Here is a 24,341-nt window from a genome sequence, read left to right on the forward strand (position 1 = left end):
CATGTGTAATTTATATCATATTATTTGTCTTCTCAGTGGGTGCAGGAGGGGCAGGGGGGAAGAAGAGAATCTGGAACTCAAAATTTTTTAAAAGAATGTTTAAAATAATTATTTTTTTAAAATGATGCCCAAATCACTAATAAGAAATCCAAACTAAAATAATTCTGAGGTTTTACCTCATACTCTACAGATTGGCAAAGATGATTAAAAACCAGAAATAGTCGATGCTGGAAGGGCTGTAGGAGGACAGGCACGCTGAGGAATATTGATGATGAAGATTAAACAATTCGTAATTATGTGGGGGCAAGGCATACCTATCTGGTTTCCGTTTGAAGACCTTCAGTGAGAGGAGCCTCTCAAAGCAGCCCCATTCCCCTTTGAGAAGGCTCCCATTGTTAACATATTTTCCCTTGACATGGAGCACAAATGTGTCTCTTTGCTGTTTGAACCCATTGTTTCTGGTTCTGCCCTCTGGAATGGAAGCAAAATGAGCCGATTCCCTCTTCCATCCACAATCCTTTAAATCACTGAAGACAGTTATCATGGCCCACCCCCCTCCTCAAGTCTAAACCTCTCAGCCTCCCATTCCCTACCCTGGTGCCACTGGTTAGGCGGAGTTTGAATCTGATACAGGGCCATAGACTGGCTTTGGTGGACTGACCTGGCACCTTGACTATGTATTTCTATCCAAAAAGCACTTATTGGCCACCAATGTTCAAGGCATTGTGCTCAGGGATGTGGGAGGTATAAAAATAAATAAGGCAGGAACTCATTCCCCTGGGTGGGAGTAGGCAGTGTGGTACAGTGGGGAGAGCAGGAGACCTGAGCTCCAGTCTCAGCTCGGCTATTTACTGGCTTCCTGAATGATGTCATCTCTATTTGCATTCGTTTTAGTCAGCAAAAATGGCTAAGTTCCAACTGGAATGTTCCTCCAGTATACTTTAGGTATTTAACTCACTCGCTGTGTGACCCTGGGCAAGTCATGCCCTCTCCCTAGACTCTGATGTCTTCATTTATGAAGAGAGGGGGCTGAAAAGAATGGGCCCGAAGATGACAGTAACTTAAGTGAGGAGAATACTATAAAATGTAAACTCTTCCAGTAGCATGCAAGGTCCTCCTTTTTCATTTTGTGTTTTGCATACCAAGAGCTTTGCACATTCATTGATGCGTAAGCCTGTTTAATGGAAAATTAAAAGCCATTGCAACCCAGATGAAATGCAATGGCTACATGACTAATCTTGGTTCCAGGGTACCAGTGGTGAAACATCCATTCTGGAGGGCTATGGGTGTGTAATGCTGAAGTCATGAAGTCACACAGATCTGTTTAACTGTTTGTTGTCATTATGTTGCTATAAAGGGGCAGTTGTTGCAAAGTAACGTGGTGTGACATGAAGATGGGGGGGAGAGCTAGCTTGTTGGGATCCAAAAGAATTTTGACAGGCTAGAGAATTGGGAGGAATTTAATACAATGAAATTTAATAGGGACAAATGTAAAGTTTTGCACTTGAGTACAAAAAAGCAATTTCGCACATATAGGAGTGGGGAGGCATAGTTAGATACCAGTTGTCACAAAAAAGATCTAGGGGTCTTAGTGGACCACAAGCTCAATATGAGTCAGTCATGTGATAGAGTAGCCAAAGTAACTAATTCATTAAGAGGGGCATAGCTTCTAGGAATGGGGAGGTGACAATAGCCCTCCTCTAGAGTACTGAGTTCCGTCCTGGGCACTGACTTCTAAAAATGACATCAGTAAGTTGGAGAGCATTGACAGGAAAGTAACCAGGATAGTAAAGGGACTTGGGTCCATGTTGTATGAGTACTGGGTAAGAAATGGGGCTGTTTGGTCTGGGGAAAAAGAAGACTCGAGGGAGGTGGCAAGGTGTCATCAAGCATCTGAAGGGCCAGCAATGTGGAAGAGGGATGTTAGCCCTGGTCTCCTTGATTCCTTTGGATGGAACCAGGAGCAATGGGTGGACATGGGTTCCAATCTGACCTCTTCTACTTACACACTATGTGACCTTCACCTCTCTGAGCCTCAGTTTCCTCATCTGTAAAATGAGGGGATTAAACTAGAGGGCCTCTGAGGTCTCCTCCATCTTTAGAGCTATGACCCACCAGGATCCATTAACTCACTCTGTGACCTTGGGCATCTAAAATTTAAGAAAAACCATTTAAAAAAATTAAAATGGAACAGCTGGACTGCATGATCCTTAGGCAGTTTCCAGGGCTAACATTCTTTAGTTTTATAAGTCTACATGGGAGCTTACAATCTCCGTGGGAAGATAAGATATGAACACAAATACCCACGATTCCAGGTAGGATGTGATAAGCGGAGTTCAGAGCACAGAGACAATGAAATTCATAGCATTGTTTCTATGGGGAAGCGAGTTCTGACTTCCCAGCAACTGGCTTAGCCACACAATTCGGAAAGCAGACTCCAGGCACTGCCTCTGACCTATTATGGCCAAGCCAGTCCCTCTCCCTCGGAGTGAAGATGGGGATACAGAAAGAGAAAGAGCTAGAACGTCTCATGAGTTCAACCCCTGATCAAATGGAATTCTACCAACCTCTTCGAGCATCCTAATCTAACTTACTACTGGTGCCTGGGGTCTATTTACTCTTAAATTGACATACTTGGAAAAAAAGACTTCACCTCCCTTTGTCCTCCCCATTAGAAAACAATGCTAGTCCTAAACCCTGGTGCCACCTGGAAGCAGTTGCCAGCTCTGGGCAGGGCAGGCTTCCTGAAATTTAGCACCGGGGCACTTTGTCTGCCAGAGACCAGTCAAGATCTCAGTGGCAGAAAGCAGACTGTCACATAGATCCCTGTATCTCCCTTGTACCACCAACCAGTGGCTTTTATAATACAACAGTATTCCAGCACAATCATATACCATAACTTGTTCAGTCATTCCCAATTAACGGGCATCCCCTCAATTTCCAATTCTCTGCCCCTACAAAAAGAGCTGCTGTAAATATTTTTGTACTCTTATGTCCTTTTCCTTTTCCTTTGATCTCTTCGGGGTATAGACCTAGCAGTGGTATTGCTGGGTCAAAAGGTATGCACAGTTTTATAGCCCTTTGGGCATAGTTCCAAATTGTTCTCCAGAATGGTTGGACCAGTTCACAATTCTACCAACAGGGCCATTAGTTTCCCTATTTTCCATATCCCTTCCAGCATTTGTCATTTTCCTTTTCTGTCTGGCTTTTAAACTATCAGTAAACCTAATAAGATTATAGACCTCAAGCTGCAAGGCAACAGATGAGGAAACTGAGGCCCAGGGAGGAAGGTAAGTGACCTGCAGTGTAGAGTCAGGTCGTCTGACACCAGATGCCCTGGACTCTTCTTTCCACTAAACCACACAGCCTCCCAGTAGCTAGCAACTTCGATGGCGGATCTCTCTTTTTTTCCCCCTTCTTTCTTGGTTTCATTTCTTCTTTCTCATGATTCATTCCATTGGTTATAATTCTTCTTTACAACTGGACTGTTATGTAAATAAGTTCAACGTGAAGGTAAATGTAGAACCTACGTTGGATTACATGCTGTCTTGGTGGGGGAGGGGGAAGGAGAGGGCAGGGGAGAAAATTTGGAACCCCAAGAACCTGTTTAACTAAATGTTATAAACTAAAAATAAATAAATAATTTTTTTAAAATTCGATGTCAGAGACTATACACCCATTTCGTATAAGGGCACCAATGAGACTTGCCTGGGAACATCTCAATTATGGGGAAGGGGGGAGGGTAGAGTGAGAAATTAAGGGTGTCTCGGTCCTCACTCCCTACAGTAGATGAATTTCTCATCCCTCTCAACTGTCCATGCCCTTGGCGGAACCTACCCAAAGCTTAGCCAGTGTTGACTGAATATTTACCAGTCAATGCCCTAAATCTGGAGCTCTCAGCACATTCTCATTATCACTTCCTATGCCCACTGCCATTTGATTTGCATCCCTGGTCATGTTCTATTAAAATACAGAGGCCATCCTGGGCTTCCCAGTCATATGGAAGCAAAGCAATTTCCTTTCCCATTAGAAAGGACTCTGTCCAAGAGGCCTTTTTGCTTGTCCAAAGTTCAATCAGACAAACCATCTTCTTGTTCAGCCTCATCCTCACTCTCCCCATGCCTGGTCCACAACATGGGGAGGTCTAGGACTGGAGAAAAGATGAATCCGCCCCAGAGAAATCACGGCAAAGCCTCCTGTAATCAGCCCTGCACTGATATTTCATGGGATGATAGACTTAGGGCCGGAAAAGGCCTTAGAGATTTGGCCCAACCCCCTCATTGGGCAGATAAGTAAACTGAGGCCCAGAAAATTGAGGTGTCCACAAGATCACACCATCAGAGTAAGTAGCCAGGTGGAGATCTGAACCCAGGTTTTTCTGACTCCAGATGCCTGTTCCCCTAGACCAAGCCCAATCAGGGGCTTATACGTATTGAAGTGTTTTCAAACACATGATCAAGACACATCACTATTCTGGGCCTCAGTTTTCTCATCTGTAACATGATGGGGTTTGACTGACTGACCTCTAGAGTACCTTTGAGCTCTAAATCTGTGGTCCCAGGATCTGAGCCTTCCTATCACTCCATGTGGGACAGGGATTGGATGGCACTGCCCTGTGAGGAAATTCCCTCTATCAATGCAAGCTGGCACCTTCCCTATAATGTAGTGTTTTTGGTTTTGGTTTTTTTTTTTGAGGCAACCAGGGCTAAGTGACTTGCCTAAGGTCACACAGCTAGTAAGTGTCAAGTATCTGAGGCAAGATTTGAACTCAGGTCCTCCTGACTCCAGGGCTGTTGCTCTATCCACTCTGCCCCCTTCCCTATAAGTTAGAGACTTAGAGGGATTATGTGTCTTGTCTAGTGTTAGAGGAAGGGCATGAACTCAGGTCTCTGGGGCTTTGAGGACAATGCTCTATCCACTATACTGCACTGCCTTTTCCCCCAAATGGTGTTATACCCATTTTTCAAAATAAAAAAAACCAAGGCTAAGACAAAGCTGAATGACTCACCCAAGGTCCTACCGCTGGTTTTCATCACACACATCACACACATCACTCCCAGGCCAGTAGTCCTTCTACTACATCATGAGGCCAACGACCATCAAACCAGGGAGCAGCTAAGAGTACAGCTTATTCCCCATAGCACAGGAGTGGGGGAGGGGCTGCAGATCACTGCCTCCCTTCTCTTACCCAGAACGACAGGCAAGCCCTGAAAGGGGGAGGGCTGCCGTGGCCACCTACCTCATCTCTAAACATAGTTCAGCGATGGGGAGCTGCCCCAGGAGACACGAGGGGGAGCTCACACCACATACCCCTGGCAGAGCCCCAGAGCTGTGATGGTCTTGGCATCCACCCAACTCATACTTATCCTCCACTTACAGTTGTTTAGGTTTGCCACAAGCAACTGCTTCCCCTAAATCCTACAATCATGGGCCACTCGTAAGACAGTAAACTCCTCAGAATCAGAGCCAGCTAGAGCCGAGGAGGCCCTTGGGCAAGCCCCCGAAACAACCCCCCATTGTAAAGATGGGGAGACTGAAGCCCACAGAGTTGAATTGATTTGCCTGAGTATTGGCAGAGCTGGGACCAAAACCAGGGCACTTGACTCTCAATGTCATGCTATTTGGACCACACCATAATAACCTCCTCTTGGTTTTGGAGATTGTGGGAGGTAGAGATCATAACTGTATCAGTAGTGCCCGAGGTGAGACAATAAAGATGTTAGAACTGAAATGGACCTCAGGATGAGACCTTCTAGTCTCATCCCTATCCCAAAAAGAATTCCCTCTGTAACAGACCAGGCAGGTGGTCAACTAGCCCTGGCCTAAAAACCTCCAAGGAGGGGGAAACTTCCCACCTCTCCTGGACAGCTCCAATCCATAGGAAGGTTTTTTTCCCCAATGTCAAACCTAAACCTTGTTCCTGGTTCGCTCTAAGGAGCCTAATCTATATTCCCTGAGGATAGGACTAGACCTATGATTGAACTGATACAGGAAACTCCCAAGTGAGGAAACACCCTCTCCCAAAGCAGGTAGGCACCTTTCCTTGACTTACAGCAGAGAGAGGTTCAGTGAATTGCCTGGTGTCACATGTCCAGTATGTGTCAGATGAGACTTGAACCCAGGTCTTTATCCACTGCACCACACTGTCATTCAGATACATGGGAGGACTATCATGACTTCTGTGAGTCTTCTCCAGACTAAATGTCCCCAGATCAATGCTAATGCCACCAGGTCTTTGATTTGTTTTAAAAATGGAGCAGGAAGGGAGAAGCAGAGAACAGAAAATTCTTGTGAAGCACTGTGGCATAATGAATAGATATTGGACTTAAGAGTCAGGGAAACCTGAATTCAAATCCTGCCTCAGACACTTACAGGTCACTTAATTTCTCTTGGTCTCAGTATTTTTATCTCTAAAATGAAGCAAGGTGGTCCTCTAAAGTACCTTTTATCTCTAAATCTGTGATTCCATGAAATCCTGAGTCCTCTGATATTTAAAAAAAAGGAGAAGAAGAACCTTGGACTTTTACTAAAGAAGGGGAGGGGATCCTCTGCCCAGGCCCAGGGAGAAACATACATAGGAAGCCTCCCACCCCAACTGCCCATCAGGGTCAGTGGCAGTAACCCAGAAGGCAAGGGCATATGACGCCTGACCAAGTCCAGAAGGGAGGGATCAAGAGAGGACTTGGCGGGGGCTCAAGCTTTCATGAGGCACAGTGTCCGTTATTGATAAGCTTGAAGGTAACCAACTTAATTTCCCAACCCACCCTGGTTTCAAGGACATCCAGGACCAACGCTAATCTCAGTGCAAGGCTGAGACCAATGTTCCTCAGAAGGTGATTTCAAGGTGAGACCTCAGCTTGATACCTCCATGAACGGGAGAAAGAAGGTTCATAGAGCAGGAAAAGCAATGGATTTTGGAATCAGGACCCAGGCGCTGTCCCTTCAAACCTGGGTAACCTCGGAAAAACCTCTTCCCTTCTCTGGGCTTCAGTTAGTTACTCCATCGGTCAAATGAGGGGCTTATGTGACATGATCTCCCTGTATGACCCTGGGCCATTCATTTCACTTACATGGGCCTCAGTTTCCCCCGACCTCTAAGCTTCCTTCCAGCTCTAAATCGACAATCTGTCTTCTGCAGATCCTCCCGTCTCCCGACTCCTCTCTCACATCCCATTCTACCAGAATCATAGAGAGAGGAGGGACCTCAGAGGCCATCCAATGCAACTCCCTTGTTTCACAGATGGGGAGACACAGAGACCAGAGAAATGAAGAAACTTCACAAGATCATAGATTTAAAGGTTATGAAGGAATCCAGTTCTCTCATTGTATACCTGAAGAAACCGAGGCCTCCCCAGAGGTTACACAGGTTGCATGTGGCAGTGCTGGGATTTGAACCACATCCTTGGATTCAAAGTTTAACATTCTTTCCACCAAACCACACTGAACTTGTGCCTGGAGGGAAGAAGGTATTTGGCATTTAGGACAGGACAAGTATAACAAATGCCTGTGGATTAATGAATGAATAAATAAATTAAAAGGCATTTATTAAGTGCCAGGCACCATGTGCAAAGACCCTCTAGCATCTTTCAAGAGCCTTCTCCCAAGGTGTTACGTGGGAAGGGGGAGGAAGAAGAACTCTTGGGCTCCGAAGAGGAAAGACGACATTTAACTGCAAATGAGCCAGCCTCACCTGACTCCCCGGATTAGGATCACTCGATATTAAGAGCTCAGCATTCAAAAATACCCTATGCAAGCTGATGTTTCCATACCCTACCGGCACAGTCTGGCTCCATATCTCACACCATCCTGCACACAGAGCTGTTTGATGGAGTCACCTCCGGATTTCTGATTCAATGCAGCTTTTTCCCCCTGCCCTGACCCTCTATTTTCCCTCCCCCAAGAGTTTAATTCCCAGAATTGTTGCTGGGGTCAGAACCGTGCAGCTGGTTAAAAGGAATCAATTTGTCCTTGGGTTCCCTCCCAAGCAAAGGAGATGGTATGACATTTGGAAGGAACTGGGCCTTCAACAAACATGACGATCCAATCTCTAGTCCCTGGAGAGCTGGGAGAGGAAAAGCGCTGACCATCTGTTCTGGGTAGTTTCCTTAGTCACTTGCCTGAAGGCAGGGGACAAGACCAGATATCTGCTCAGTACTCCTCCAGCCCTTGATTCTATGAGAGGTAAAGTGAAACAGAGATTAGCATGGCCAGAGTGATGGATCTGGAATCAGGCAGAGCATGACTCAGTGGTAAGAAAATGGACTTAGAGGCTGGGAACCTGGGCTCCAATCCTGAATCTGCCACTATTAGTTGTGGGACCTCTGGGGGGATCACAGGTTCTTAGATCTGGAACCAGAAGGGATCTCAGAGGCCATCTAGCCCAACCCTTTCATTTTACAGATAGGGAAACTGAGGCCCCGGGAAAGAAAGTGACTTTACCAGGATCGTACAGCTAGTAAGTATCACGGTGACTTGTACCACTGCTTTCCCTATTTCTCCAGTGAGGCTGGAGCAAAGAACAGCCTCCCCAAAACGTACAAAAAGAGTCTCTACGCTAGTGTCAGGGAGAAAATCCTACCGGGATTTCTGTCTTACATTTCAGACACTGTCCTTGAGACAAGCAACAGATCCATGTCCACCCTCCTTTCCCTCCTGCCTCCCCCTTCCCCTGCCCCAGCTAAGGCTGGCACAACAGGCCCAAGTGACCCGGGGAAGAAAATTTGACAGCAGGAGGGTGACAAGATCAAGGAGCATGAGTGTCACTTCTCCAACACTTGAGACCGAGAGTGTCATCTGCATGGCCCTGTAAATTAGAAGAAACCAAAACGATCGATGCATAGATTACTCTCCCGGCGGAGGGAGATAGAGGCAGCATGTGAGAACAGCAGGGTCCTGGGAAGGAGTTTAGAATGATGGTGACAAAAGCAAAAGGGTACAGGGCACTGCTCATCCTTTGGCACTGAATTTGGAGGGGATCTGCAGAGCTAGGCTGCTGGGATTCAGCAGGAGGAAAAGGAGCAGCTGTTTCTAGTGCCCCCCACCCCCTCAAGGCCAGAACCATTCCCCCAATTCCAACTCTTTTTTAAAAAGAAAAGAAAACAAAATACGAGGGAGGGAGAGGCAAATGTCTCCTCTGAATTAAAACTGAATCAATCCCTTTCTCAACACAGATATGTCAGTCATTGAGGCTGTCGAGGCTGGGTACTGTTGACGACAGCAACCGAGCAGGCTGGGCTGAAGGGCAGAATGGAGGGCAAGACTGGGAAGGAGGGAGGAGGGTGGGAGGATTTAGGAAGATGGACCTGGGGGACACACGGCTTAGGCTGCCAACCTTGGATGTGAGTGAGCTGTCAAGAGGAACCAGTCTGGGTAAATCCTTTGCCTGCCCCCCCCCTCCCAAATTTCCTCTGCATGCCCAGAAGTCGATGTTCCTCTGTCTTGTTGCATTTCCCAGAAGTCTGCCAAGACAGAGCCTGAGGCTGCCTGCTTGGTTTGTGGCTGGTTAAGTCAGTGGGCACAGAGGATTACAAGACCCTCATCTGGCAAATGAAGCGATGGCTTCTGAGATCTCTTCCAGTTCTACAGCTTCACTCATAAGCTCATAAGGATTGAGGACTCTGAGCTGGGAGGTCAGTCAGTCAGTCAATAAGCATTTATTAAGCACCTACTCTGTTCCAGGCACTCTATTAAGAGCTGGGAATTCAAAGAAAGGCAAAAACATGAGCTCACATCCTAATAGGTGAAGAAGATAAGCAAAAATTAAACTTCCAAAATACATGAAGTGTAAATAGAACATGACTTCAGAGGGATGGCACTACGAATTTGAGGGGTAAGAGACAAGGAGAAGAGTCCAGCCCCTTCATTTTGCATATGAGGAAGGTGATGCTCAGAAAGATTAAATAATTTGCCTAGCAGGGTCTCACAAATAGTACGTGTCAGAGAAGGGATTTGAACTCAGGTGTTTCTGATTTTAAGTCTGGCGCTCTAGAGAAGAAAGAGGTCTAGAGAAGATGGTCTACCATCATTTATAGCTAGGGAAACTGAAGCCTAGGGAAGTGAAGTGACTTGCCCAAAGTCACACAGATATCAGGTATCAGACATGGGATTAGAATTCAGGATCCCCATGACTTGAAGTTTATCTTTTTTTCAGTGGTGTCACACTACCCACTGCAGAGGAGGTCAAGGTCTCAGTATTTATTGTGGGAGAAACCAGGTTGCTTTGCTTTCTTCCATAGCCACAGCCAAGACCCCTAACTGCAGCCAACCATCAGGCTCTTTATCTTAAACCCAGAGATAAGATCAAAAGAATGGGTGGCCCACGGTGATATATATCCCCTATACTAGGAAAAAAATGCCCCAAATAATAACACTACCTTATATCTACAAACAACTCACAGTTTTCAAACTGCTTTCACACCCATTATCTCTTTGATCCACGGACCTCTCATTCTACTGCCAAAATCTCAACTCCCCCCATCTGTTTCATCTTCTGTATTCCCACTGCTATACTCCTAGTGGAAAACATCATTATCACTTCCCTGGACTATTGCTATAGCCTCTAGACAAGTTCTCTCACTTCTATTCCCTCCCTCGAAACCATTCATCACACCACTTCCAGATATTTTGAGTTACTCATCATCAGTCTAGTCCTAAAATCCTTTGCACAAAACCCTTATTTGCTGAATGAGTCAAATTCAATTATCTTAGCCTGGCATTCAAGGCCCTCTAGAGTCTGGCCACCCTAGCTTTCCTGCCTTATCTCACTTGTTTGGGTATCCCTCATACTTTCCCCTATTCTGTTCCTTAGCCCCTGCAAAGTGGTACAGTAGAAGAAGATTCTAAGGTTTGAAATATGAGGACATGGCCTCAAATCCCAGTTCATTTATTTACTATTTGTGTGTCTTTGAACAAGTCATTTGAGCTTCAGTAACAGAGAAATCACTTGCTGTTGTAGATCTATGATCTGCCAAAAGCTTTCCCTGAACTTTATGACTTAATACACATTTGCTCAGGCACACACACACACACACACAGACTCTTTGATCTCATAGAGAACTTTGTTAGAACATATATGTCAGCTCCACGAGAGTAGCAACCATGTCTCATCTAAACTTTACATCTCTGCTTGCATTTAGCCCAGGGCTGTCCCCATAGCATGTACTAGGAAATGTCTTTTGAATTGAAATGTATTTTCATTGGATGCTAGAGCTGTAAGGCACCCAGACATCATCTAGTCCAACCCCCTTATTTTTCAGATGAGGAAACTGAGGCCCAATGAAGTTAGATGACTTATCCAGGGTGATTCTGATCCTCACAATATCATTATGAAAGAGACAGGCAGGTCTTACTTTTCCCCATTTTATGGAGGAGGAAGTTGAGATGAAATTGAGGAAGACATGCCCAGGTTTCACAACAAGTTAGTAGCAGGGTTAGGATTAGAACCTGGGTCTTCTGACTTTTGGTTCAAGGCTCTTGCCGCTGTGGGTGACCCAAACTAATAAGAGTGGCTACTTTTTTGCCTAGGAGAGGCTAGGAGTATTTCAGATGCTTTCAACATTGGAAGCACATTGACTATTTCCATCCCCACACTAGAGAGAAGTACAGAAAGAAGTCGTTCACAGAAGGACTATCCGGAGGAGAGAAGAGCCAGGTCTAGCATCCAGGTCCCCCAGCAGAAGCTGGGAGGTCTCTCTACTGGATAACACTGCCTCCCCTAGGACAAAGAGGGAACAACCCGCAGCAGATGGTGCCCATGCCAGAACCTTGCTGGAAGACTCAGTTTCTATTCTATGGTGACACCCCTCTTTTGGAAAACAGCCCTGGTTTGGGGAGCCAAACTGCCCTTGTTTAATAAATCCCGAAGAAGGCATTATTAGATGGATCACAGGAACATAGTTTTAGAGCTGGAAGGGACTCGAGAGGCTTTCTAATCCTGATCCTTCATTTTACAAATAAGGAAACTGAGGCTCGCAGAGATGAGGTCACCTGGCCAGGGTCACACAGCTAGTGAGCAACAAAAGCAGGATTTGAACCCAGGTCTTCCTGTTCTGATTCCTGTATCGTAACCATTACATCAAGATGCCTCTACTGTAATAACTTCAGCCCCGGTCCTTTATAAAGGAAAAGTGCCAATCACAAGGCACTTCATCCCAAACCACAGCTGATCCCAGGCAATGAGAACACACTGAGCCACACCTCTGGGGCACCAGGATTTGCCTCCTCCACAAAGCCAAGTTTCAAATATAGGAACTGAAATTCTTGTGTTCCCATCCCCAAAGACACATGGGTAGTTAACTGAACGGTTGGAGGAGGGGGGAGTTGACCCAGGGAGATCAGGTCAGAGCTAATATCACCTCTTTTTTAGGGCCCTTGGCACCCAGCTCAGCACAGGCTCCAGAAAGTCAAAGGCAGGGAGAGGCTTTCCCTGATTCCAAGACCTCTACACTCCAATCTCCATCTCCCCAACCTATAGGGGGTGTTCTCAGACAGCTCTGGCCGGGAAGAATATCGTGGAAGTAGCAGAGACCTTCCCCAAGGAAGAGAGGGAGAAAGAAAAGAAAAGAAAGACTGCTTTGCCACACTACGGAAAACCAGTCAACAGCGATGGGAGAGTTAGGGGCAGAGGCTTCCAGAGCCCAAGATGGAGATGCAGAGTGAGGAAGAGCCCCAAAGACAGAAAGAGTATGCCAACTTCCCCTCTGCCCGGCAGCACAGACGAATGTCAGATCCCCAGACAGCAATTCTCTTAAAAATCAAGTTGCTGAAAAATAATGGCATCATCAAGGCATCCCCTGGGCAGGAGACAGTGCCTGGCACTGACACGGGCACTAGATCAATGCCCTCACACTGCAGGCTCCGAGAAAGGGTACTGGCAACCCTGACAAAGCAAGGGGTACAAGAGGCTAAAGGGGAAAGCTTGGGGTGCCAGCTCCAGGGCCCTCGCTCTCAAACCTACTCAACCGGAGCACCCACCCCTTCCCGCTCCCTAAGGTCTCCCCCCACCCCAAGCAATGGCCAGCTCAGAGGATGCAGCGATCCCACGAACGGCACAGATGGGGCTGCCCTCCCCCCCATACACACATATCCCTGGAAAAAAAAAAAAGATGACTTTAAAGGAAAAAAAATCAAGAACCTGCGAGTCTGCCTGGGGGAGAGGGAGCAGAGAGGGAGAGGAGGGCTTTCGCCTTCTTTACCTTTTCGCTTTATTTTGCTTTCGGGACTTGTGCAGCAGCCCAATGAGCACCACGGCGGCTCGGATCCCCGCCTTTTTGGAGTGCATCCTGTCCGCGGCGGCGGCGGCGGGCTGGGACATAGCGGAGGCTGCCGGCAGCCCCGGCCACGGCCCCGGCGGGGAGCAAAGGGGGGAGGGCTGGCCCGCCCGCCGCAGCTCCGGACTAAGGCAGCCCCCGGCCGGCTGCGCCCTCCCGTGCCCGCGTCCCTCGCATCTGCCAGCTTCCTGCCCGCCGCCTCCGAGGTGAGGGAGGCTCCCTCGGCCCCGATCAGGTGACTCTCCCCTCACTTCCCAGCGACCTTCAAAGTCACCTGCCCCCCAGCCCTGGCCCTAGCTCCTGCCCCGGCCCGCGGCCCTAGGACTCGCTAAGCCACCGCCCCGGTCCAGAGATCCACATCAGAGCGCCCGATTCCTGAGCCCTGGCCACGAGCGGGGCTGCCCTCGGGTCCCGTCAGTCTGTCCACCCGTCAGTCCGTCCCGGCCTCCAGGAGGCGGGCTCCAGCCGCGCCCGTCCCCCCACCCCCCACCTCTTGCGGCCGGCCGGGGGCCCCCGCCCGGGACAGGCCCCTCCCCGCCCCCCCCAGGCCCTCCTATTCTCCTCCCTCCGCCCCGCCCCCGCCCCCTTCTCCTCTCCGGCTGTTCTGCTGCCTCCTCGGACTTCTCAGTCTGGGGGACAGGAGAGGTCAGCTCCTGGGGAGCCGACGAGCGAGCCCCGCTCTCAGACTGGGCCGCCAAGGGAGCGAGCCTGGCCGGCCGCGGGGCTCAAAAGCTTCTCTCCACCGCCTTCTCCCCTCCTTCTCTCTCCTCCCTCCCTCCCTCTCGGTCTGTCTGTCTGTCCGTCCGACTCAATTCTTCAGCCCCTCTCTGCTCGCTTTTCTGCCCTCTCTCTGTTCTCTCTCCTTCTCTCCCTCTTTATTCTTTCTTCTATTCTCTGCCCGGCTCGATTCCCTTTATTCTCTCCCTTGTCTCACTGCTCTTCTTTCTCTTCTGTCTGTCCTCTCTTCTCTCCCTCCCTCTTTACTCTCTTCTGTCACTGTTTCTTCCACTCTCCCTTGTCAGTCTTTCTACCTCCCTGTGTCTCTCCTTCCTTTCTATCCCTCTGTGTGTATCTTTGTGTCTCTGTCTGCTTCTATCTCTGTCTGTCTCTATCTCTGTGACTGTCTCCCCCCACCCTCCAGCTCCGCGTGTGTGTGCGCGCGTGTCTCTGTCTTTGTCTCTGTCTCTCTGTCTTCCCCTCTCTCCCTACCCCTGGCTCTGTGTATCTGTCTCTCTGTCTCTGTCTGTCTCTCTCTCTCTGTCTTTCTCTGTCTCTGTCTTTGTCTCCGTCTCTCTGTCTCCTCCTCCCTCCCTTGCGCTCTGTGTGTATCTGTCTCTTTCTCTCTCTCTGTCTCTGTGTGTGTGTGTGTGTGTGTGTGTGTGTCTGTCTCTCTGTCTCTGTCTTTCAGTCTCTCTCTCTGTGGGTGGGCCCGCCGCCTCTAAGCATCCGGACCTGCGGGCGGACTGCTGTGTTTTTCTCTACCGCGTGTGTGTATGTGTGTGTGTGTGTGTGTGTGTGTGTGTGTGTGTGTGTGTGTGTGTGTCCGAGCCCGCGGCCGGACAGGATACTTTCCTGATGCTGTCACAGTCATAAAATCACAGGAGCTGGTTACAAACAGACAGACAGGCGGCCAGCACGTGCCCTCGGGCACAAATGAAATCGGACTCTCCCGGGATTCCCAAGCTCAAATAAGCGCTGGGAGCCCCAGGGACCCCCACCCTACTCAGAGGACTTGGAAAGATTGGTACCACAAGGGTAAAAAGGTCCGAGGAAACCTGGCGGATCGGATTGAGGGGGAGGGGGAGCGCGGCATCGCGAGTCTGCTGGGGTCCTTCAGACTTTTCCCGCGGCTATCCACCCACCCACCCACCCACCCCCCATGCTCAGGGCTGCACTCAGACCAGCAGTCATCAGGGGAGAGAAGCCCCGGACAACCCTTGGGCACTGCCGCCGCCACTACTGCGCAGCGCTCTATTCGAGGATGGCCTGGTAGGGGGCAAAAAAGGCTGGGCGTAGGGGGTTGGGTGTGGAAGGGTAAGGGGTGTCCATTTCGGACCTCCCAGAGCTGCGGGCAGCAACCGCTCAGGACCCGGACTGCACGAATTCCCAGACAGGCAGGCGAGGTTGGAGGGTGGTGGTGGCAATGGTGGAACCAGGCCGGCAGCTGCCCAGGCGCCCGGGGGTTCCAACTTCCAGTTAATATTTGTTTTCACTCTCCCCCCACCCCTCACCACAGGAGTTTGGGAAAAGTCAAGGGTAAATGATCAACTTCACCGCACCAACACCTGGAGCTGGCAAAGCCTTGGTTGCCATGGAGACCCCTCCTAGTCTCCCCCACCCCCACCTCCAATCCAGCGAAGCCGAGTGCGCACCCAGCGGCTTCCAGCTCACTCCCTGAGCTCCCACCCAACACTTGAGCCGGCCTAATTTTCACTTTGGTGTTTCAGGGTAACACCAGCAGCATAACGAACCCAGAGCTGCTGCTGCTGCGGCAGCTACCCCTTCCCCGCCACCCCCCCACCATGTTTCTTCCAGCCCGGAGCCTCTTCTCCCAAACCCTTGCCAGGCCTCCCCCTTGGGCAGAGACTCTTGAGATGAAAATCTTCGGATAACCCTCCTATACCCTCTAACGCATGAAGGCACCCGGTGTATACACACACACACACAGACACACACGCACACACACACACACACACACACACACACACACACACCCCTTTCCCTTGAAAAGAGATATAGTCCAGCCCCTCTGAGAGGGCTGAGATTGAAAACAAAACAATTAATCTTCTGTCTTTAGAGTCATCCCAGCCCAAGGAATAATCCCTGAAGTAATTTCTCTGGCGTTTGGTCCAGTCTAAAGGTAAAAGTCCAAAGCATAGGAAATAAAGACAAGGGGAATGGTGGGTCTTGAGGAAGGGCCCCTTCCCCAAGGGAAAGCCAGGCAGCTGAAGCGTAAACCAGTTTCTGGGTTTCTAATGGACAATTCTTTCAGAAAGCTCTGACTGGGAAAGTCAAACTAGCCAGCCCACTATTCCATGTAGCGTTGGGTTCCATTGTGTTCTGTTAATGCTAGCTGGATGCCCCTCTTGGGCCCTATACTCTATGAGAGAAATTCTCAGATAAATGGAAAAGGTGGGCTTGAGCAACTACCTGTTCAATACCTCCAACTGATAGAATCAGACCTGGGAGGGTCCTTGGAAGTGATCCATGATTCTTCCAAAATCACATGGCTAAGTGTCTGAAGCAGAATTTGAACCCAGCTCTTCCTGTTCCAAGTCTAGCATCCTGTTCACTACAGATCCTACTCAGCATGCCTAACACATAATTTCTCCTTCCCCCCAAATCATCCCTCCTCAAAACTGTTCTGTTTCTTTCAAGGACACTACCATCCTCCCAAGTTACTGAGGTTTAAAACTTCAGTCATGCCCATAGCAAGCCCCTTGCCAAGTTTTATTGATTCTACCTCCATGATGTCTCTTAACACCTGCTCTCATCTGATAAGGCTCTCTTCACCTGTAGCCTAGTCTAATGCAACAGCCTCTTTATCAGTCTCAAATTTTTTATAGCTGGGAGGGACCTTAGGGGTCATCTAGTCCAACTCCATCATTTTGCAGATAATGTCACTGAGGCCCAGAGAGGTAGTGACTTATCCAAGGTCACATAGGTCACACCCAAGGTGGGACTTGATCCTGAGTGCTGAGATACCATTGTCAGTGCCTGTTCCACCACATTGTCCAGCCTCTCCCTTCTCTGATGGCATTCTCCACACTGCTGCCAAAGAGATATTTCCAAAACTTCAAAAGATGTGACCATCTTACTTAAACTTCTTCATCGGTTGCATTTGGCCTGTCTGCCATTTAAAGTCCTCTTGCCTGCCTCTCTAATGGGACAGTATTATTACCCACTTTCACCCACTCCCCCAGGCCAGTCAGACTGGTCTATCTGCTGTTCCCAGTACATATCAGTCCATCTCTTGCCTCCAAGCCCATTGTACAGGTAGTCCCCCCACATCTGGAATCTCTTCCCTCCTGACCTTTGTCTTATAGAATCCCTAGCTTCCTTCAAGGCACAGTGTAGCTACCAACAACCTCTATAAGAGACCTGCTTGCCATATGCCACATGCTGCTAGCTCTCTAATCCTCCTGAAACTACTTTGAATCTACTGGTCTGTGTATATATCAATTTCCCCCAATAGACTGGAAGCCCCTTGAGACCAGGAACTTTTTTTGCCTTCTTATCTTCCACACCAGCATAGTATCTGGCACCTAGCATGGTCTTAATAAAGGATTATTGAATTCAGAAGAAGGGGTACTTCTAGGTTCCTATGCACCTCAACAAGGAGAAAAGGTGGGCTAAGATGTGACTGAGAAACCTGGGGAGGGAAGAGAGGATTTTTTAGGGGAGGTTTTAACAGTTTATTTACGAGTTCTATTAATCTCTCTCTCTTTCTCTGCTCCCCTCTTTCTGTGTTTCTCCCTCTCTACTTTTCTGTTTCTCTCTCTCCTCCGCACACACACTGTGTCTCTATCTCTCTCTGCTTCTCTCCCTGCCTCTGTCAAAGAGAGGATTTCCTAAAGGGGGAGGAGGCTCATCTGAAGCTGGGCATGGGAAAAGGAAGAAAATGGTTTCTCCACCTTTCCCTGGCTAAGCCAGTCATGGGGCAAGTTTAGCTCAGTTGGTTGGCATGCAGTAACAAGCAGGCCAAAGTTGAAGATTCGCTCTTCAACCTGGGCAGTGTGAGGTGGTGGTGGTGGAAAGAGTGTTGGAGCTGAGAGACTGGAGTATTACCGCTTCCTAGGCTTGTAATCACAGGCAAATCACTTAGGCTCTCCGAGCCTCAGGTTCCTCGTATGTGAAATGTGGATAAAACACTACCTCATTCACAGGGCACTTTATAAACCTTAAAGATTTACATGCTTGAGGTATTACAATCATAGAGGCCATCAGCTCTAGACTTCTCATTTTACAGATGGGGGAACTGAGGCCCAGAGAAGCTGTTATTTGCCACACAGTAATAATGCTTTCCATTCAATCACAGGATCATAAATCTAGAGCTGGAAAGGAGCTCAGAGGCTATCTAGTCTAGATCTCTCATTTTACAGATGGGGGAACTGAGGCTCAAGGAGATTGAGTGACTCATCACATGGGCAATAAGCATCAGAGGTGGGCCAATCCCTCTTTATAAACCTTGAGTAGCTCCCAACTGCCTTAAGGATAAAATACAAATTCTGTAGACTGGTATTTAAAATCTTACACCTCTTCTTTAAAGGCTCAGCTCAAGTGTTTCTCCAAGAAATCTTCCCAGCTTCCCACACCCTAGCTGACAGTGTTCTCACCCTCCTCAAAGTTTCTTAGAAGAAATTGTTCCTTTGCCCCCTGTATTATATTTCTCTGTGTACAAGTCATGTCCATCTCTCCCCCACCCCACCCCCCAGGATAATATATATTCCCTACAGTCAGGAATTCTTTCTCTTTTAATATTCAACTCCTAACACAACATCTTGCACACAGTAGGAACTTAATATATGTTTGTTGGAGGTTGGCCTAGGAGAAGAGATTTTTTAAAATGTCCTCTCCTTCCCATATTTGTAGAGGTGGGAGACTACGGGTATAGAAAATTATAAACACATTATAGACTTGAATGTTTAGGTTAATTTTTGCCAAACTGCTTCTTTCTTGTTTGTCCTTTGTTAGAAGAGTTGACTAGATGCATATGGAAGGGGATCGATATATTCCAGACAAAAATGTTAAATAACTGTTAAATTTACCATGCTGTAATGGAAAGATATTGGATCTGAAGTCAGAGAATTTGACTTCAAATCCCAGCTCAGCTACTTGCTGCCTACCTATGTGACCTTGGATAAGTCCCTTTACTGTTTGGGACCTCAGTTTCCTCATCTGTAAAATAATGGGTTTGGACTGAATTACCTCTTAAGGCTTTTCTGGCTCTAAATCTGCTCTACCAGGAATGGAACATAAGGGACACAATTGGCAAGTGTTTGCCAAGCACCTGTTATTTATCCAGGACTATGTGAGTGGATACCACGGAAGAGAGAGGTTTTGTCGTTTTTCAGTCGCATCCAACTCTTCATGACCCCATTTGTGGTTTTCTTGGCAAAGATATTGGAGTGATTTGCCATTTCCTTCTCCTGATCATTTTACAAATGAGGAAACTGAGGCAAACAGGATTAAGTGATTTGCCCAGGGTCACATAGCTAGTAAGTGTCTGAGATTGGATTTGAACTCAGGTCTTCCTGGCTCCAAGCCCAGCACTCTATCCACTGTACCACCTAAAGCAAGATAAAACAGTAGTCCTCTGCCTACTAAACAAGGTAGGCATCACCCACAAGTTGTATTGATTTAGTATCCACTTTTGCAGCGGGCAAGCAGATTTTGTGATGTATTTATGGGATCTGGTATACCTGGGATTAGATTAGAGCCACAGCAAAAAGAAGGCATTTCTATACTCCCAACCCCACTCAAGACTCTTAACTGTCCTGTCTGTTTTGTTTTGAACACAGAATGAATAACCAAACACTGGGAAAAGAAGGACTTTCTGGCTTTTAAAAATGTCCATTTATTAAGAGTAAAGTAACTTTCACTGAGCCAAGACTAGCTCCAAGGTCACATGAATAATAAGTAGAAAAGTCAACTCTTGAACCTAGGGCTTGATTCAAATCTATCATTCTTTCCACTGTACCATTCAAGAATTATCATACCTATTATATAGATAAGGAAACTGAGACCTACCTAAGGTGACAAGGCTGGTGAGTTTTGGATATACAGACACACATGCCTATCTATGAAGAAAAATTTTCTGTATGCCTGGGAAAACATCCCCCAAGCACATCCACATGAAGCCAGGAGCCAGGGACTCCTGAAGCTTGGAGCAGATGTGGCCAGGGAACAGAGCCTCCTAGGTCCACAGAGTTGGGCTGGGGTGTAGGCAGGAGCTTTTCCGTGACATTTCTCCTTCTTTTGGAAAATGGCAAGAAGGCTCCATGGGTAGGATTGGGGGTTGGAGTTGGGGTGTCAAGGATCTTTAATCTACACCAGGAGCTATTAGATGTCTTATGCTGATTAATAAACTGAGACTCAGAGAGGTTAGGCAATTTAACCAAGGTCACATAGCTAACAAGGGCTGGAGATTAGATACCTTAGCCTCACAGGCTAGGGACATACTCCAAGCAAACGAGACACAGCAATGTTTGAGCCACAGTGACAGGATAATGCCATTATATCTGTTTCTCCTCCAGCATATAGCAAGGTGCTCTGCAGGTAATAAGTGGTTAATAAATGGTTGTTGACCGACTGAGTGAGTGAATGAATGAATTCTGGCATCCCTTCCTAAAACCTGGACTGGACGATAAGTGCAGCCAGGCTTGGAGGTAGAGAGTGAATTAAATGATCTAGTCCTCAAAAAGAAATCCTGCAACCTTAACCTTGATCCTGTCCATCACAAAGGGGATGGGGCTGTCAGAAAAAATGGGGAGGGGTGTTACAGGAAATTAATCATAAACAAGCAGACAAAGCTCCAAGACCTTCCCTCCAGGGACCAGTGAACTGAGCCAAGCAGACACGCATGCCTAGCTGGGAAGAAAAGCCCTCTCTGTGCCTGGGAAAATACACTGGGAGACACATCCGTGAGAAGCCCGGAGCCAAGCCTCCTCCCAGAGTCTTGAATGGATATGGCTGGGGCCTCCTGGGTCTACCCAGTTGGGCTAGAATAAGGGTAGGAGCTCCCCAGTCTCAGCTCTGTTTCCTGTTCTTTGGCTGGGACAGGAGTGAGGAAGGTCAGGGACTTTTTTTTCAGTCAGGAGGCATCAGATTTCTTCCCTCCCACCAGCACCCCTTTTTCTAAGGGTCATGGGACCTGGAGCACGTGTGCTGTAGTCAGGTTGAGAGCTGAAAGACACCTAACCTTTATACCTGCTCAAGATAGATTTGCTGCCCCACCCTCCACCTTAGCACCCACACTCTCACTCAGGTACCTGAACACCACTACACCTACCCCCTCATTTATGAACTCTGTAACACCCACAGCACACGGCATGCACACACTGAGCACCCAATGTGTGACACACACAGATGGATGCCCGTCTCTGACAGATACACCAGCTCCCCGTCCTGGCTCACACCATGCTGATTTTTCTGGGGGTGTGAAATTGACAAAAGGCAAAATCAGAGTCAGGGACATGAGAGCAGAGATTTAGACCTGGAACGGCCTCAGAGGCCATCTAGCCCAGACACCGGGCCTAAAAAGGGGAGATGATTTGCCTTTTATCTCACAGGTAATACTAGCTAATGTCTATGTAGTGCTTTAAGTTTGCACTGCAGTTATACACATTATCTGAAAACAACTGGATGGGGAGCTATTATAATTGTCCCTGTTTACAGATGAGGAAATGAGGCTGAGAGAGGCCAGATAACTTGGGAGGGGTCTCAGAGGTTATCTAGCCTTGGAGAAGGGACCTTAGAGGCCATTGGGTCCAACATCCTCATTTTATAGAAGAAACTGAGGAAGAAAAAAGTTAAGAGACTTAGCCAGGGTCACACAGATAATAAACGTCCGAGGAAGAATTCAGATCTCCTGATCCAAGCCCAGTGTTCTTGCCACCAGTCCACAAATGCCTCCTGTGGGGTAAGGAGTCATAAGGGCACTCATTGCCTCAGTGTCCCATGTCTTAGCATCTTCTCCCCTAAGTTTGAGAACAGACCAGTCTGTGTCATCAAGAGGGCACCTTGTCAAGATATCTTGTTTCTAACGCAAATTAAAACAGCTCTGAGGTACCACATCATACCTATCAGATTGGCTAACATGACAAAACAGGAAAATGATAAATGTTGGAGATGTGGGAAAATTGGAACACTAATGCATTGTTGGTGGAGTTGTGAACTGATCCAACCATTCTGGAGAGAAATTTGGAACTATACCCAAAGGACTATAAAACTGTGCATACCCTTTGATCCAGCAATACCACTACTAGGTCTATATCCCAAAGAGATCATAAAAAAGGGAAAAGGACTCACATGTACAAAAATATTTATACAGCTCTTTTTGTGGTAGCCAAGAAATAGAAATTGAGAGGATGCCCATCAATCGGGGAATGGCTGAACAAGATGTGGTATATGAATATAATGGAACACTATTGTTGCACAAGAAGTGATCAGCAGGCACATTTCAGAAAAACCTGGAAAGACTTATGTGAACTGATTCTGAGTGAAGTGAGCAGAACCAGGAGAACACTGTATACAGTAACAGCCACATTGCGCAATGACCAGCTTTGATGGCAATGCAATGATGTAAGACAATTCCAAAATGATGATAAGACAATTCCAATTCATGATGGAAAATGCTACCCACATCCAGAGAAAGAACTATGGAGTTTGAATGTTGATTGAAGCAGACTATTTTTTTCTCTCTTTTTTTTCTTTTTTGTGGTTTCTCCCTTTTGTTCTGATTTTTCTTTCACAACATGACTAGTGTGGAAATATGTTTAATACGATTGTACATGTATAGCCTATATCAGATTGCGTGCCATCTTGGAGAAGGGAGGGGAGGGGGAAATTTAAAACTCAAAAATCTTCTAAAAGTGAATGTTGAAAACTAAAAATAAATAAAATTAATTTTTAAAAAATACAGACAATGAAGAAAAAAGATATCTTATTTCTAAACACTGGTCCTTCCGCTGAGTCATAGGGTCCTAGAATAACAAATTTCAAGTGAGAGGGACCTCAAAGTCCAACCTGATCATTTCATGGATGAAAAAACTGAAGCAACTGTGATCTAAGCTACTGTTATCCCTTGGCTCCCTGGGCTGATGATGGAAGGTAGATGAGGAAGCCAGGAAGGAGGCTGGGGCCTGGCCAGGAAGGAGGCTGGAACAAGGCCTTTCAGGAATATCAGTAACATTTCTCAAAGCCCAAGCCAGCAGATAATTGGAAAACTTCTATATCTGGCTTTGTAATGGGTTATAGGATTTGAAGTTGTGTATTATTTACATATACATTCTGGAGGGACAGTGTATGCGATGTGGCAAAAATGCACTGACTTTATAGTCAAGAGATCTGCCACTTACTAACCAAGTGAAACTTCACCCTTGCTGAGCCTCCATTTTCCCATCAGTAAAAAGATGGAGGGTGGATGGAATTAGGAAGCCTTCAAAGTCCCTCCAAGCTCTAATAGACTATGGTTCTCTATTACTCACTTGTTCTGGCAGATCACTTTTCCCTTTTTATGGCTGACTTTTTTCATCCCTCTCCTCAGTTTTCTCATCTGTAAAATGGTAGTAAAGAGATTTCCAGGAAGATGGCCAAGTGAAAAATTACAAGAAAGCTTGGTGCCTCAAAATGTCCCTTAAAGATAGCCCAAATGCAGATAATAATGCCTGCATCACTTTACTCACAGTATTGTCATAAGGAAATACATAAGCATTTATTAAGCACCTTCTGTGTGCCAGGCACTATGCTAGGTGCCAAGGATACAAAGACGGAAATGGAACAACCCCTACCCTCAAGGAAATAAATATCCTAATGGGGGAAACAAGACGTGAAGCATGTTGTAAACTGTAAAGCCCCATGTACACGTGAGCCATACCAACAGTCACACCCAGTGACACCCCATCTGTCCAACATCAGCAGAGAATAATTAGGTTGTTCCATATAAGTGAGTCCCACCCCCACCCCACATCCCCAAGCCTTTAATTTTAGCCTAGTCCTTTTAAGGAGCAAAAGCCCTTTTAAAATATTTTGAATGAAAATCTTCAAAAACATTACACCCTTCCCTGCCTTCTTAACCAGTATACATTAGGTGAGACAATGTTTCAGGGGCTTGAATTGCCTTCTTAATCGGACTGTACATTAGGTGAGACAATGTTTCAGGCGCTTGACTCTACTTCCTTAGGAACAATGTTATAAAAGTATCCTGTAAGTTGATAGCTACTCCAGGGAGTATGGATCATGGTGGTGATGTTACCACTTTCTTTAGGGAAAGGACTGTTTCTTTTTTGTCTTTGTATCCCTAGCTCCTGGCCCAGGGCCCAGCACTTAGTAGGTATTTAATCACTGTCTGGT

The 24,341-nt window shown here is 47.1% G+C and overlaps 1 protein-coding gene across 2 annotated transcripts in view; it reads right to left on the reverse strand.

The window, feature by feature from the left end:
- Positions 1-24,341, reverse strand: part of RAP1GAP2 (RAP1 GTPase activating protein 2) — a 229,139-nt gene that overhangs the window by 158,934 nt on the left and 45,864 nt on the right. Inside the window, exon 1 of one of the 2 annotated variants that reach the window (XM_036766694.1) lies at positions 13,194-13,312. The exons of the other annotated variant lie outside the window; for it this stretch is intronic. Coding sequence (XP_036622589.1) covers positions 13,194-13,312 — 119 coding nt within the window. Of the gene's footprint in view, positions 1-13,193; positions 13,313-24,341 lie in introns of those variants that run through there. 2 annotated transcript variants of the gene reach the window in all.

This window comes from Trichosurus vulpecula, chromosome 7 (genome assembly GCF_011100635.1).
Source record: "Trichosurus vulpecula isolate mTriVul1 chromosome 7, mTriVul1.pri, whole genome shotgun sequence".
NCBI lineage: Eukaryota > Metazoa > Chordata > Mammalia > Diprotodontia > Phalangeridae > Trichosurus > Trichosurus vulpecula.